Source organism: Balaenoptera ricei, chromosome 19, assembly GCF_028023285.1.
Source record: "Balaenoptera ricei isolate mBalRic1 chromosome 19, mBalRic1.hap2, whole genome shotgun sequence".
Lineage (NCBI taxonomy): Eukaryota > Metazoa > Chordata > Mammalia > Artiodactyla > Balaenopteridae > Balaenoptera > Balaenoptera ricei.
In genome coordinates, this window is record NC_082657.1 from 53,840,960 (window position 1) to 53,856,731 (window position 15,772).

Below are 15,772 nucleotides of genomic sequence, written 5' to 3' on the forward strand. Positions count from 1 at the left end.
ACAGAAATAGACTCACTAACACAGAAAACAAACTTATGGTTACCAAAGGGGAAAGGGTGATGGAGGGATAAATTTAGGGATTTAGGATTAACAAAGACACACTACTGTATATAAAATAAACAACAAGGACCTACCTATAATGGAAACGAATCTGAAAAAGAATATATATATGTATATGTATAACTGAATCACTTTACTGTCTACCTGAAACACTGTAAATCAACTATCCTTCAATAAAAAAAGAAATAACTTATGTCTTCTTTGATATTATTAGCATATCCAACGGAAATGAACAGAGCCCAAGCCAGAGCTTTGGGGACAAGAATACACAGCAGCCTGCCATGGTTTGTAGGTAACAGAATGACAGCCTAGTGGTCAGAAACTCAAACTGTGAAGCCATATAAAAAGGGCTTGTACCCCAGTTCTGGTACCTACAATAGGGCCTTGGACAAGGTACTACATCTTCTTTAGGCTTAACCATCCTCCTGAACAAAATGGAGATGAAAATGGTCCATACCTTAATACCTAACCTGTAGCATCATCATCAAGTGAGCAACATTTGTTGAGTCTAGTAGAACATAAAATGAAAATAGCTAGACATCTCTCATGAGACTTTACAGGGTTGACATCCATCACTTCATAGATAATAGAAAACAAAGTACAGACACCAAGGCTAGCTTGCCTTCCTTCAGCTTCTAGATAGAATCTGAGCATCCCAAGTCAGTGTCTTTTACCAAGACCACCAAGTATCTCTTCCTCTCTACCTCAGCTTTGATTTTGATAATATTTTAAGCAGAGCCCACAGGATAAAGAACCATCAAGCAAACAGAGTATGAGAGCTGGGGTGGGGCCGGTGGGGGGAGTGGGCTTCAAAGACCGAGCCAAGGTCCCGCAGCTCACTGATGGCAGTGCAGGAAGCGGAACCCATGCACCCTACGTCTGTTTCCTTCCACCATTTTTCTCTTAGTCTTCTTACCCCTGAATCTTGAAATTATTGATTTTAGTAACACTGAATTCACTTGCGTTGCAGATTTCATGGTGTCATGGGATATACGATAAGCAAGGAGCTTGAAGATCTTGATTCAAGTCTCAGCTCTGCCATGGACTAACTGTGTTGTCTTTGACAAGTCAGCTTTCTTATTTGAGGCTCAACATTCACATCTATCTAATGGGAATAATAATATCTGCACTTCTTGCCTTTCTAGGATTGTTACAAGGTTTAATGAGATGTGTATAAAAGCACATTATAAACTGCACTATGCTATGCAAATGAAAGTTATTTTTTAAAGAGACTGCCTCCAAATTTCCCTGTACCTCCTCATTCTGTGTTTTGAGTTTTTCAGGGTCCCTTTCTCATACCTCAGCCTTCATTCCTTCAGGGTGCTAAGTCTCAGTAATAACCCTTTAAGCCTATTATTTGACTAATAATTTAGTGTGGGAGGGAAACAAAACAGCCTTACTTTTATAATTATACCAATATTTGAGAAACATAGGATTACTTAGAAGACCATTACATCAAGCACTTTGCAGCACTATTTCTTTTTGCAATGCTCTCAAATGTTTAAGAGCCATGTAAAAATTAGGTAAGACAGACATTTGACAATTACCCCTGATGTGGGCCTGAGTCATCAGGCATAGTCTTTGCTACCCCCTCAAAATTCCCAGGTGAAAATCAAATTATCTTAGCGAATACTGGACACTATAATTATGATGATGTATGGCTTGATGTGCCCCTGTGTTTTTCTGTTGTGTTGGGGAAAAAAAGTGTTTGACAGACCCAAGTTTAAGTTCATGGGTTCACCATTCACTGTCTGTGTGGCCTTGGGCAAAGAACTTATTATCTCAAAACAATGTTACTGGTTTTGTTTGAAAAAAGAAAAAAAATGAGGTCAGTAATGGCTGTCCGGTGGGTGATTTAGGGTTATTGATTATGGTATATGTTTTAATTTGTATTTTGGTTTCATGAGACAGAGACCACACACATAACCCAACAAAGAGCTCTATTATAAAGACATGCGTGAAGTATCAAAGGAACTCTTGGATATTTGAGGGCAGGAGGCATGTGGGGCTGGGTTTCACCACATGTAGAGACTGAACCCTTGCATCCTTGATAACTCAGCAGTGAGGTTTGTATAACTCACCCTGGTATAGCCTGTTAGGTTGGCTCTGTGACCCAGCTCAGTTCTATTTTTTTGACATCCTTTCTGGTACTAAGTTTTTCTCTTGATGCATGTTTCCCAACTCATAGTTTTTGAGAGAGCATCCAGTTCTTGGGCCAGCTCATTTATTTTATACTGAATGGGCTCCTGCTTAGATTATGAATGGCCACTCCTCCAACATTGGGTCCACCACTGGGGCAATCAGCGGGCAAAGAGATAAGAAGTCATAAACATGGTCCCTTGGATGTGCCCCTTTGTCAAGGGCAGTGGGTGAAGTTCCCTTAAAGACAGAGTAGGGCGTCATCTGTGAGGGCTCAGTTTCTAGACTTGGCTTGGATTCGGATCCTGACTTTGACAGTTTCTAAAGTTGAGACCTTACATAAGTAACTTAATCCTGTTGAGTCTAAGTTTCCTCATCTAAAAAATGGATATGATAGTTCACACCTCGTAGGAGTGTCATTGAGTCTTAAATAACAAAAGGGAAGTGTTTAGCACAGTTTCTGCCACGAATTGAACCCTCAGTAAATGCTGGATAGGTCCATAGCAGGAGGAGGCGTGTGGGCAGGCACCATGAAACAGGTCTGATGCGTCACATAAGGGTCCTTCATTAACAACTGGTCACCCCCTCTGTGTGTTGAGATGAAGAACACTGACCCATCCCCTGTCCCCTGGGATACACCTCCTTCATGTTCCTGTCCTCAAGATGGTTGGCATTCTCCATGATCCTGACAGAATCACTGCATGCCTCACTGACAAAATGGCATGCTACAGGATTTTATAAGGTCTGTCTTAGCCCTTCTCGCTGGAATCAAGTAGCTGGCTCCCCGTTTACAATCACTGGGCCCACTTCACGCTGGATGGAGATTGAAGGCCGCCTTATTGAGCAGCGTAACAGGCGTCTAGGACGAAGCCTTCTCCAGGGGGCTGGAACATTTACAGCACTGTCAAGTCATTTCTTCTGGCATTTTTCCATCAGGGTCTTGGGAAATCCTAAGTTTTCACACAGAGGATATAACACAGTGCGCTGAAATATGCGTGAAATGAGATGAAGTGTTTGATTTGGGATGTAGAAATTCCTTTTATTGTTATACAGCGATGCTTCATTTATTTGATTGTGTCGGAAAATGGGCTATTTCACAGAAGTGAAGCTTATAGATACCTGAAGTTTTCCCACTTCAGCTCTGAAACTATTTTTAACTCTTGTTTAATGGGAATCTTCCTAAAATGTATCTCACATGTCAGCCTTCTTCTTAACAGAAGATGCAGATATTATTATTGAATACTTACTATGTACTTGGCACCATTCTTAATGCTTAACTCTTATTAACAACCCTGTGGCATGGGTGCTACCATAGCCCCCATTTCACAGATAAGGAAATTGAGGCTTAGAGAGGTTGACTAACTGACCCAAGGTTACCAGGGAGAAGTCATGGAATTGAGATTTGTGCCCAGATCTCCCCGAGCTCTTAAAAAACTGGCCACGTCATTGGAGAACATTTTGGTTCATAAATGACCCTAAGAACTGTTAACCACCAAAGCAGGACCTCTGGAAGTCTACACATACATTTCAGGAATGTGTTCATGACTCTGAGCATCCCTTGGCTGCTTTTTAAAAGGAGTTAAGGGACTTCCCTGGTGGCGCAGTGGTTAAGAATCCACCTGCCAATGCAGGGGAAACAGGTTCGAGCCCTGGTCCGGGAAGATCCCACATGCCGCGGAGCAACTAAGCCCGCGAGCCACAACTACTGAGGCCTGCAGGTCTAGAGCCTGTGCTCCGCAACAAGAGAAGCCACCGCAATGAGAAGCCCACGCAAGACAATGAAGAATAGCCCCTGCTCCCCGCAAGTACAGAAAGCCCGCACACAGCAAGGAAGACCCAATGCAGCCAAAAATAAATAAATTAATTAAAAAAAAAAAAGGAGTTAGTACTCAAACTGGCAGCACATTTTTTTGGATATTCATGAATATTCCTTCATTCAGTGGATGTTGCTTGAGTCCCTACTGTGTTGCTGTGGGCATAATGTATGCCAGGTATTCTGGAAGCAAAGAAATATGAGGCATGCAGCTGCCTTCAGAAAAGGCACATGTTAGAGATACTTCAATGGGGCAATATGTGAATCTTGCCTCATTTGTGTCCAGAAAAACCTAGAGAAAGGGATGACTCTTGAACCCATCTTTCAAGGAAGTCACCCTCCTTGCCCTTATCCATTCCTTATGGGTGAGACTGATGAGTAGAGACCAGGGGATGTAGGTAGAGTTAGATGCTTCCTTGGCTCCAAAGAGGCCAAGGAAGAAATGGGCCATCTGTGTTTAAGAAAGAGTTCGTCTCTTACTTGAAAAAGAAGCTGTGGCCAGACGCTAATGGGCCTTGGGCCAGACCGAGGAGTTTGGTTTCTACAACCCGTGTCTTTCTTAGACGGCAGCTTATGAAAACAGGCAGTACATTAGAAACACAGCTGGTGGGAAAAAATACATGTTGAGTGAGATATGTGTTCCCACTTGATTAGTTCATGGGTGTTAAATGCAATTCCCAATTTGTAGCTCTTTAAAAAATCCAACAGTTCGGAGCATTGGTAGCATCATTAGAATCAAGTGTGTGGTTTTCCAAGGCAATGACTTTGATATATTTTAATGATAACTTTATTTAAAAAGTAATATGTTTGTAGAAAATACCTAATGACTTCTCTCAGGCAGAGATAACTAAAGTTTTTGAAATGAACCCTCCAGTCTTCCCATACCCATTGGTCCATCACATTGACCTATCTTCTTGGCGTCACCCTCCTGCAGCTGGACCCAATGTGGTCTCTTAATGGCTCATAGTTACCATTATGGGTACTGTTTATGGCTCGGTGCTCATGTAAGTCGATGGGATGGCTGAGGTGTGATGGTTATTTTGAGACCTTTTAGGTTAGGTCTTTTTCTCTTTGTTTTTCATAGAATGGCGGATGGCCATTGTGTCTGGCTGCTTTCCATGTGTCTTCTTATAACCTCTTCCTAGTATTTTTTTTACCCTTGATTAACTGCTAGAACAGCTAATGACCAGGCTGGTTAATACATATTTTTAAAATAAGAGTAAGGAGGCTCTGAGTGGGAGCAAAGGGACTCTCTTTTGAATTAGAGCATGAACTCTGCAATTGCCATTTGAAGGGCTGGGAAAGCATTAGTTGTCTAGAAAGATCATTGCTTTACTTTATTGGTGACATCTAGCTAAGTAACATTACTATTAGGCATGTTTCATCAGAAAATTTAAGAAGAAAGGAGAGAGGTATTGGGGAGCGGGGGGAGGGAGGGAATGGGAAGGAAAGAAAAGTCAAGCCAGTGCTTTCTTTCGGATCTCATTGTGAATTTCTTTTTTCACGTTTGCTGTTCACAGTGGTTTAAACTTCATTGACTTGATGGTGCGACAAGGGAATATCGACAACCCTCCCAAGACCCCCCTGGTGCCAGGATTTGAATGTTCTGGGATTGTTGAAGCTCTGGGGGACAGCGTTAAAGGATTCGAGGTAATGTCTTGACTTCTGACTGAAAGGATGATATCTATCTGGAATCCATTAAGATAATAAAAGAGTATGCAAAATATGTTTGAAATAATCTATAACGTGTCTTATTGTTATTGTCTCATTATTTGGGTTTATTAACAGTGGTTATAAATGATAGGACTTTCCAAATGTCTCATGCGTTTCTCATGTACCGTCTTGTTGCTCCTGGCAACAGTCTGGTGAAGGGGCCAGAGGAAACCTTAGCATCCCCTTTATTCATTTTATTTTTTACTGTTATTAATAAGATTAAAATTAATACAGCTATGAATTTGGCCTTGGATTAACTAAGTGTACATCCCTCCTCTCTCTATCCGTAGCTCTCATTTCCCCATCACTTCAGGCTCAAAAGTCAATTACAAAACGCAGAAGTTGGGGAGAAGTAGCCTCTGTATTTTATAATTGGGTTCCTTTAAATATCTACTTAGCTGATGCATCTAAGTGATCATTTATAAATCGTTATTTCAGACACTGGGAAAGTGGCATTTTTGGATGAAGATTTTAAAGGCGAAGGGGAGGGGTCACTGACAATGAGACAGAATTGGCTATGGGTTGGCGGCTTGGGGAGTAGGGCAAGGGATAAAAAGGGTTATTATATTATTCTGACTACTTTTGTACATGTTCAAAATTCCCCATAATAAAAATTTTTTAATCGCTGAAAAGATGTATGACCCTTCCTACCATTATCAGGCAAATCAAGTAGGATCTTGTCTATAAAAACTGAAAAACTATGGGCAAATCAATTGCACAAAATTGCGGTAGTTTGGAGCAAGAAAAAACAGTGGAAATCAGCCATAAGAGCTCGCGCTCGACTTTAAATGCTTCCCATGGAGAGATGAAGGGACCTCACATTTGAGAATCTACCATAACTAGAAACATGGGGAAGTTACTGCTTTTCAGCCTGCAAGGTAAATACTGTTATTACCCTCTTAGAGATGACGTTCAGAAGGGTTCAGTAATTTCCATGAGGTCAGAAAGATAATAAGTAGCAGCTGAAGCTGGACGCAAATCACCAGAGCCTTTTTACTCTTCCTACAATCCCACACTCTTTACCCCTGCTCCCCACCTGCAACTGTTGCGATAGTTAAGACAGGAAGAAAAATCCTATGGAAGGCGAGCCAGGATGCCCTTGGAATTGATTTTGAGCCTGTTGCTCAGCTCTCAGTGCCTCGGAGCCTCAAGATACTTTGAAAAGATCAATACGCTCCCGATTCATTACGACGAACGTCTGGAAATCTCATCCTGCTCATCCACCTTTTCGTCGGTGGTTTCCAGATAACATGGCAGAAAAACGCTGAAAGAGAAGTAAATGCGCTTTTTCTTTTCTTTCCTGTGACTTTACATTTTCTGTCCCCAGGTGAGCAATCTAACCTCACCCGGCAGCACCGTCTCTCCCTGAAAGTGCTGCACGTAAGCACTATGGTCTGCTCTTCGCTCCTCCACGTGGTCCCAAAGGAAAAGATCCTACCGTTCGCGCTATTCATCTTGAGCGTTGGATAAATAACCCATCATTTTAGACTGTAACAGCAGATAAGGATGTTGTTGGCCTTAGTTTAGAGGGAGGAATCACTGTGCTTGATTGTATGTATTGTTTCCCTTATATGTGATCTTTCTTCTGCTAGTTAGCCCTGACTTGCTGTTGTCAAACCGATCCATCACCCCCTCCACCCTCCTCCAGGGTGCACTTTCAGCTGCACAAACAAATAAAAGTAGCCACCTACAGCTTTCCAGTCAGGGTGTGATTTGGGAGAAAACCAATACTAATAGGCCCTCTATAATTTTGACTTAAAATTTTCAATCATGTTGGAGATGGAATTCCACACAGCAACATACTGAATAGCTCTCTTGGCTTGATGGATTGCAAGGGAGCCTTGAAAAGTTGTTGCCAGAGGCTCAGCAGTAAAGGAATAATTTGGGCTCAGTCACCCAGGACTAATTTCGTTTTTTTAAACAGAATCAAGTAATGAGGTGAATCGGATGTTTAAAAAAAAAAAAAAAATGGTTCCCCACCGCTGGACTCTGAGACTGGGGCTGCAGATCTGATGGCTGATCCTCTTTTTGTCATTCTGACAGTGAAACAAGAAGTCTGGAGCAGTCAACCCTGCTGGGCTGGCTATGACCATCACTGTCAAGGTGGTCTGTGATGGCATGACCATCACTGTCAAGGTGGCTGAAATACTCTTGTCATACACTCTGTTGACACCGGAGGCCATCAGCTACTCTGTGGTGTTACGGATCTTTGGGCTTGCATGATTCTGTGCAGAACAGGATGCCAGTGTTGGACCCTAGAGACCCTCTGGTCCACGCTAGGGCATCTGAGATGATATTCCTGACATCATCATTTGGTTTTTAACGCTTCCAGAGACTGGGACACTCACTGCCAATGAGACAGCCTCTCCTATCCATCAGTTTCTTCATTAGACAGCTGTTCCTCTGCTTCATGAAACTCAGTGGGTCGATATTTAGCTTTTGTTCATTCAACTGTGAATTCCATGAGATCAGGAACCAATCTGTTCTTTTTAAGAGTTAGCATTAATTGTTCTTTCCTCGTCTTACATGCACCGTGCCAAGTGGATTGCATGCATATTATGTCATTTAATCTCCATAAGGACCTGTTCCTAATATTATACCCATTTAAAAGCTGAGAAAACTGAGATTTAAAGAGTTAGATTAATATTCCCAGACTTGGTAGGTTCCCCTGTTGTACACCCTTATATAACTTTATGTCTTCTTTGTAGCACTTAGGTGTAATGAATTAACAATTTGTATCTGGAGTCAGCCTACCTAGATTCACATCCCAGTACAGCTACTCTTTGGCTACATGACTTTGGGCATGTGCTTTAATCTCTCTTTGCCTCATTTTAAATGTCTGTAAAACCTATGATCATTCATCTGTAATATGGGGCTGTAACAAAACCCATCTCATAGGAGGCTTTTGTTGTTGTTTTTGAGCAGGGGTGAAAGAGAAATCCTAAACTAGAAAGAAAATAAAACAGTAGAGTCCATCATAAAAATATATATACACTAAAACACACATATATGAAAGCCATTAATTTACTGAGAAATCACTATGACCACAGCAATTTGAATATTGCATTTAAAAGTTATAGTATAAGCAACTAACATCAAATAGCAGAATGGTTCAATTGAACTAGCACTTGGCAGCTCATGTAAGCTATCAGTGATAGTTTACTTTGTATTTCCCTTTAATAATGATATGCTATGAAAAAAACTTAGCATATGATTATAACCACTTTAAAGGGAAGACTGCTTTTTTTCTTTTTTTTGAATGGTGTCTGGCTATGTAAACCACTGATAAAAAAAACACAGTATTCAGCCCTGCCTCATCTAATCATGAGGTAAAGCATGTGACAGCCTTAGGACAATGTCTGCCATACAATACGTGTGCAATAAATGTTAGTTGTTATTCCTCACACCCAATGGCATTCTCCTATTTTACTCTAAGCCTGGTTGCTCTTGTTCAATCTCCTGCACTTAGATTTACATGGCTCCTCTGATGGACCATGTTTCACATCCGATGTAATCGGTAATCCACTGATGCAAATACCACAGTGAACTAACCTGGCAGGGAATCTATATGGGGTGGGAGAGAATAGCCGAGAGTAGATTTGACTCCTAGCCCCTTTGACCTTTCCAGTTCCCCAACAGGGAGATTAGATGAGAGGCTGAATCAGTAATACGACCTTCCCACACTAACTTTCCACGGCATGTGATGTGATGCACGTTGTATCGATATATTTATGCTCCAGAAGAGGGGTAGAGTCCCTGGCTTCCATGGCCCCTGGGAAGCTGGCACAGATGGACTTCAAGAGCATCCACAGGGACTTCCCTGGTGGTCCAGTGGTTAAGAATCCACCTTCCAAGGCAGGGGACACCAGTTCGATCCCTGGTCGGGGAACTAACATCCCACATGCCACGGGGCAACTAAGCCCACGTGCAGCAACTACTGAGCCTATGCACTCTGGAGCCCACTCACCACAACTAGAGAGAAGGGTGCGTGCCACAACTAGAGAGAAGCCCACGTGCCACAGTGAAGAGCTCGCGTGCTGCAATGAAAGATCCTGCCTGCTGCAACTAAGACTCGACGCAGCCAATAAATAAATAAATAAATAAATAAATAAATAAATAAATGAATGAATGAATGAAAAAAATGGTTTCTCATTTAAAAAAAAAAAAGCGTCCACAAATGCCTTGAAAGGCAGGTGAGGTGAGGGTGTGCATATTTGAGGGTTTTGGGTTTCTTTTTTTTCTGGGAAGGACTCTATAGTTTTCATCAGATTCTTAAGAATATTTGAGAAATCTCTCAGAAAAGATTAAGAAACCTCTACTAACTCTGTGCTTCCCTATTCCCAGATCGGGGACCGTGTCATGGCATTTGTCAATTACAATGCCTGGGCAGAGGTGGTCTGCACACCAGTGGAATTCGTCTACAAGGTCCCAGATGACATGAGCTTCTCCGAGGCTGCTGCATTCCCTGTGAACTTTGTCACAGCCTACATGATGCTCTTTGAAGTTGCCAACCTCCGAGAAGGGATGTCTGTGCTCGTACACTCTGCTGGCGGCGGCGTGGTAAGTGGGCTGCTTGTGAGTCCTCCTCCCCAAGGTCAGAATGGAGAAAGTGGAGTGACACCCAGTTGATGATGAGATTCCTGTGTGAGCTGTGCCCATTCGTAGGGATGATCGCTATGGTTCTGGTGAAGCTCACACGGATGGTGGAATTCGTACAGATGATTGCGTTGTGGGGTAGGATGAGCCTCAGAAATGGTTTCCCTGGAGTTTGGAAAGGTCTGCAAGATGGCGTGTTAGGACTCAGTGTGTCTCAGAGATGGATTCTGTAGAGAAGCACTCTCATTCTTGGTATCTCAGTGAGCTGTTATGTTAATCACTGTGAGACGCTTCATAAGTCATGTACTACTAACACTATCTGAAACACCAAAATGGCGGATGATTTACTTTTTCAATAAGTTGCCACGAATTCATGATACTTCCCATAGTAATGGCATCCTTATTCATTTGTGTTCTGATATATTTTCTTGAGTGGGAGAGAGGTAGACAGAGATTGTCCTAGCACAATAGGAATTACACTTTAACCCAAGTCTACCCATGAGAGTGGTTGCCTATGTGAATGTCATCTGTAAGGTGTGTTTTTGACAAGGGGGGAAATAATGGAAACTAAAATCGCTGCTCTGGAGCTAAGGGATGGCAGAGATTTCTTCCATGGTTTGGATGGGTCTCAGTACCAGTCACTCCATATGTATTGCACACCTGCCCCATGGCAAGTGTTGTGTTCCCATCATGGTCTACTGGGGTTGGAGGAGAACTCTTTGAGAGTAGGAGACATTACTCATTAATTCAACCATTATGTATCGAATACATACTATGTCTTGGACTTTATGGGGATAGAGATTAAAAAGAGAAGGTCCAGATACACCATCCAGTATCTGGTGTGAGAGGTTCTTGGTGTTGGGGATTCTGTGGTTTGATGAACTCAGATATGAACTCTTAGGTTAGGTGTATCTTGAAGATGTTTTCACTGGAGGTTCTACTAACATTGATTTTTTTTTTTATCTTGGCTTTCTACAACTACCAAAACCCTACATAGTGTAAAGCACATTTCTGGTTTTCCTTTCCAAGAAGACAAGCTCACATACAAAAATGTGAAGGCAAAGACGTGAAACTTTAGGAATGCTTTAAGAGGAGTCTCGTCAATCACTTTAGCAAATTTGCCAATGTCTTTTGACCATGAGTAAAGATACGATAAAAGTTAAAATATCCCTCGGAAAAGAAATGGATTTTGGTGCCAGTGAATCTATTAACAGCAAGCAAGCCATTTAGAATGCTGGCATTTAGGAGCTCGGTGTGCTCAGCATACAAAACGTGAGAGGCCTGTTTTCATGTTATCGACGTAAGCGCCAGGCTTTACAACGGGGCTGGACTCAGTTCTGCTGGGAGTCCATGTTGAAACATTGGCACTGATGACGTTTCGTTTCATGTTTTGATTGTTTTTGTTTGTTTGAGTTTGTTCTTGGAACCAAGAGAAATGCATCAGGGACATGGGTCTCACAAAAGAGAAAAAAAGTCTTGGAAAATAACAGAAGTTCTTATCATGCCTTGTTCTAAGCTCACAGACACTACAACAGTAAGAAATAAAATGTGAAACAGATGAAGGAACTGGGGAAAAGGGACAATGAGGGTAGGTAACTAAGTTGGTGCATGTATTGCAGGCTTTGATGTGCTAAAGCTTTGTTGAAGGCTCTTGCTTCCTAACAGTGAGTTGTGCAAAGAGAAAAATGATCAGTCACGTGCACTAATGTTCATTTGATGGAAATAAACCAGTTATTAGGAAAACCATAACTAGTACTGGGTTTTAAGACTGGGGGAATCTTTCTCTGTGGTTTCTCATAAGAAATGTATGCTGACAAGCAATGAACATCCATCAACAAAACGGTTATAATAAATGCAATTCCTGTGATGCTTTTTCTTATGGTGTGCTTGTAATGTAGTCTAATAGCACCGAAGTAATGCAACATTTAGCAAAAGCAAATACCCTAGGCCAAAAAGGATGTGGTCTGGCTTAATCCATGGACAGTTGAAGGGTGCGGTTGGACTGCCCAGCTCTCAGGTGGGTGGGTCTCCTTAAATAACGTTTTTCCAACCAAGATTTGCTAGGTGGTGTGCAGCACGGAGTTCAAGGTTTCCGTGAGAGGAAAGTTTTTTGGCCAAGTGCGTAACCACGTATGTGAATGCTCAAGCAAGTTGAGGTGGAGTTGACACTGTCTTACAAAACCCAACAAGTTCTAAAGGGAGCCCAGACCATTTCACCTCCCCACAGTGGAAAAACCAGCAAGTCACCCCCGGGCAGAACTAGACTCCTCCCAAGAAGACAACCAGCCACGGCTCTCATGATGGGGGGAGCTCCCTGGGGAGTACTTTTGATGCATTATCTGTGATACCCTGGAGAGGTGTAGAGCTGCTTCCCATCACTGTTGGATAAGTCTGGTGCAGTTGCTGTGGTAGGCAGGGTGATTCCCTTCCCCCCACACACACCCCTCAGACATCTATGTCCTAATCCCTTACATGGCAAAAGGAATTGTGCAGATGTGATTAAGGAAAGGACCTTGAGATGGAGAGACCATCCTGGATTATCCAGGTGGGTCCGATGTACCCACAAGGGTCCTAAAAGATGGAAGAGGGAGGGAGAAGAGTCAGAAAGAGATTCAGAGATGTTATCCTGCTGGCTTTAATGATGGAGGAAGAGACCATAAGCCAAGACATGTGGGCAGTCTCTAGATGCTGAAAGAGATAAGGAAAGGGATTCTCCCCTGGAGCTTCCAGAAGGAACACAGCCCTGCTAAAACCTTGATTTTAGCCGAGTGAAACCCATTTGGGGGAATTCCCTGGCAGTCCAGTGGTTAGGACTCTGCGATTCCACTGCAGGGGGCCTGGGTTCGATCCCTGGTCAGGGAACTAAGATTCCACAAGCCACGCAGCGTGGCCAGAAAACAAAAAAACAAAAAACCATTTTGGACTTCTGATCTCCAGAACTGTAATATAATACATCTGTATATAATGTAATACAGATTACATTCTTACTTATCCTATTACAGTATAAAACTCTAATAGAATAAATTGGCTTTGTTTATTTGCTTTTAGCCATGGACTCAGTGGTAATTTGTTGCAGCAGCAATAGAAAACGAATACAGCCACTTTCTCTGGGCTGCCTCCCTTCCCAGTGTGGAAAGCCCACAGAGGCCTGAAGAAAACACAAGTAACAAGGAACAGAACTAGGATTCACACCCTAATCTGGCTGATTCTAAAATCTATTCTCTTTCCACTTGACAACCCAATCATTCATTCCTTCATTTATACATTCATTCAACATATATCTGTTCATCTTCTACCTTAGTGCCAACTACAGACATTTCAAAGAGCCAAAAGACTATGGCCTGGGTACATGTTTCCTAATTTGATGATGATGACAAAGAAAGTTCAACCTAATTAGGATAAAGTTTCCTAAACTGAGTTTGTATAAAGTGTGCAGTTGTAATGGCACCAAGACTTCTGTCTGATTTTTATCAAAGGCTGTGATGGGAAATGTGCAGATAGGAAGTGAGAAATGCCAGCCTAAACTATAATATGGAAGGAAACTTTAATATCTTATAGGAAAATAATTCAATCCAGAGCCAGTCACTTTCTCATTGGAATTGCCCAAGTGTCAATACTGCTCTGTCACATCTCTGAAGACATTGTTGATTTCCTCTGACAGCAGCACGGCCAGATGGTGTAAGACAATAACGCCACTAATGAAATCTTTAGAACCCGGTTGAAGACTCCTTACAATCTCATAAAGGAAAAGTAAGAAAATACATAAGCAAGTGGGGCTCTTGTCGGGGACTTCCATAGAGGGTTTTGCTGCCAATCCCATTAACAAGCTACCACGACTTTGAGCATCTTAACTGGGGGTGTGCTCCATTTCTGGAGAATAACCTTACTGTTACTGTGTGGATATTTGCATCCATGTCTGACATTTGATGATTTCTGGGCTTTCAGAGCCCTTTCACCTTTTTCATCATCTCATCTGAACAGAGAGAACAGAGATGGGCCACAGATCTTGGAAAGGAAAGCAGAATTGAACTTTCAGACAGAGTTAAATGGCTACTACTCAATTATTAAATTCTATTCATTATGGATGGGGCATTTCCCAGTGTCATTCAAATCACTTCCAAGGAGATACCACAGAGGGAAGGCCAGAATCTACAGGGGCGCATCATGAGCACCCCCCCCCCCCGACCCTATATAAGGGCTCATGCATTGGGGGTCCTCCCTGAATGGCTTAACCATACATCATTAACCATACACCATTCTAACACGAAACTGGGAAAGCATGAGGTGAGCAGGAATCTTAGTGTGGTGGAGGAATGGGACATACTGGAGAGTCATTCCATGTCAGCAGAAAAGACACGCCATCTGCAAAATCACTATAGGAGAACAGTTTGTTGAAAACAGAACCATTGCTGATCATGAACAGCACCAGCATCTACCCAGCTACTCAAGTCAGCAACCCCCAAATCATGGTTAAGTCTTCTTCAAGATGCCTCATGTTTGAAATCCTGTGATTCATTCCTGCCACATCATAAATGCAGTAAACATTTGTGAATCAAAAGCTGTTGCAAGCCATTTTTTTATGTTCTAGAAAAGTTATTTGCTGAGCTAAGGAGGGCCCCATCATTGAGTTAATCTCAGAAAAAAACTCATTCCTAGGGATCTTGTAAATTTCAGTCTAGTAAGCAATCTTGGCAGTCTAGCTCATGCTGTCCCACATTCTGAATATTCTTCTGAGTTTTCTGTCTGCATCCAGTGTGCATTATTAATTGAACGTGGCCTCCTTTTCATGGCCCTGTGGCTGTCTCCCCACCCCCCATCATCCCATGGTACAGCTATGCTCAGTCTGTACCCTTCAGCACTCCAAATAGAGGGCGCATGCATGAGATCTCAGAGCTGGAAGGAGACAAAGACACCAAGTTTTGTTGCACACTAGCTGTTGAAAACATTATTCATCTAGCCCTCATAACAACCCTCCCCGTGGGAGAGTACGTGGCAGTGAAGAGTTCAGATCACGAGCTCTAGAGACAGACTCCCTGGGCTTAATCCCAGCTCCACCTTCCCAACCCCTCTAAGGCTCTACTTCCTCATTTGTAAAGTGGGGTGACATCAGGGCTAGCCTCAGGTGGCACTTGTGTACTTGGAGCAGCACCTGCACATGATAAACACCCAGCGAAAATGAGCTATTGTAATTTCCCAGATTCAGAATTTCAGTGTTGTTCCCAAGGCTGCAACGTCCATTAGGAGAAAAGATCAAATGTGAACTTAAACTCCAGGGCCAGGAACTCCCAATCCAGTGCTCTTGAGACTACCCCACAGCAGTGGCCTCGGAATCGTCTGCACCTCCCCTCCTGTCTTCTGCCCGCCCCACCCCGTGCCCTGGACCAGAGAGTCTTCACTATAGCAAGACTTCCTGGTCCCCAGGGGCCTGCAACGCTAGGAAACAGAACCTCT

General features: G+C 42.6%; 1 protein-coding gene and 1 non-coding gene across 2 annotated transcripts in view; one reads left to right on the forward strand and one right to left on the reverse strand.

Moving 5' to 3' along the window:
• Positions 1–15,772, forward strand: part of VAT1L (vesicle amine transport 1 like) — a 150,998-nt gene that overhangs the window by 21,803 nt on the left and 113,423 nt on the right. Inside the window, exons 2-3 of the mRNA XM_059903939.1 lie at positions 5,533–5,662; positions 10,070–10,285. Of these exons, the coding sequence (XP_059759922.1) occupies positions 5,533–5,662; positions 10,070–10,285 (346 nt within the window). The remainder of the gene's footprint in view (positions 1–5,532; positions 5,663–10,069; positions 10,286–15,772) is intronic.
• LOC132354452 (small nucleolar RNA SNORA15) lies at positions 8,888–9,038 on the reverse strand. The gene has a single exon (XR_009499315.1). It is a non-coding gene; the product is annotated as a small nucleolar RNA SNORA15 (small nucleolar RNA).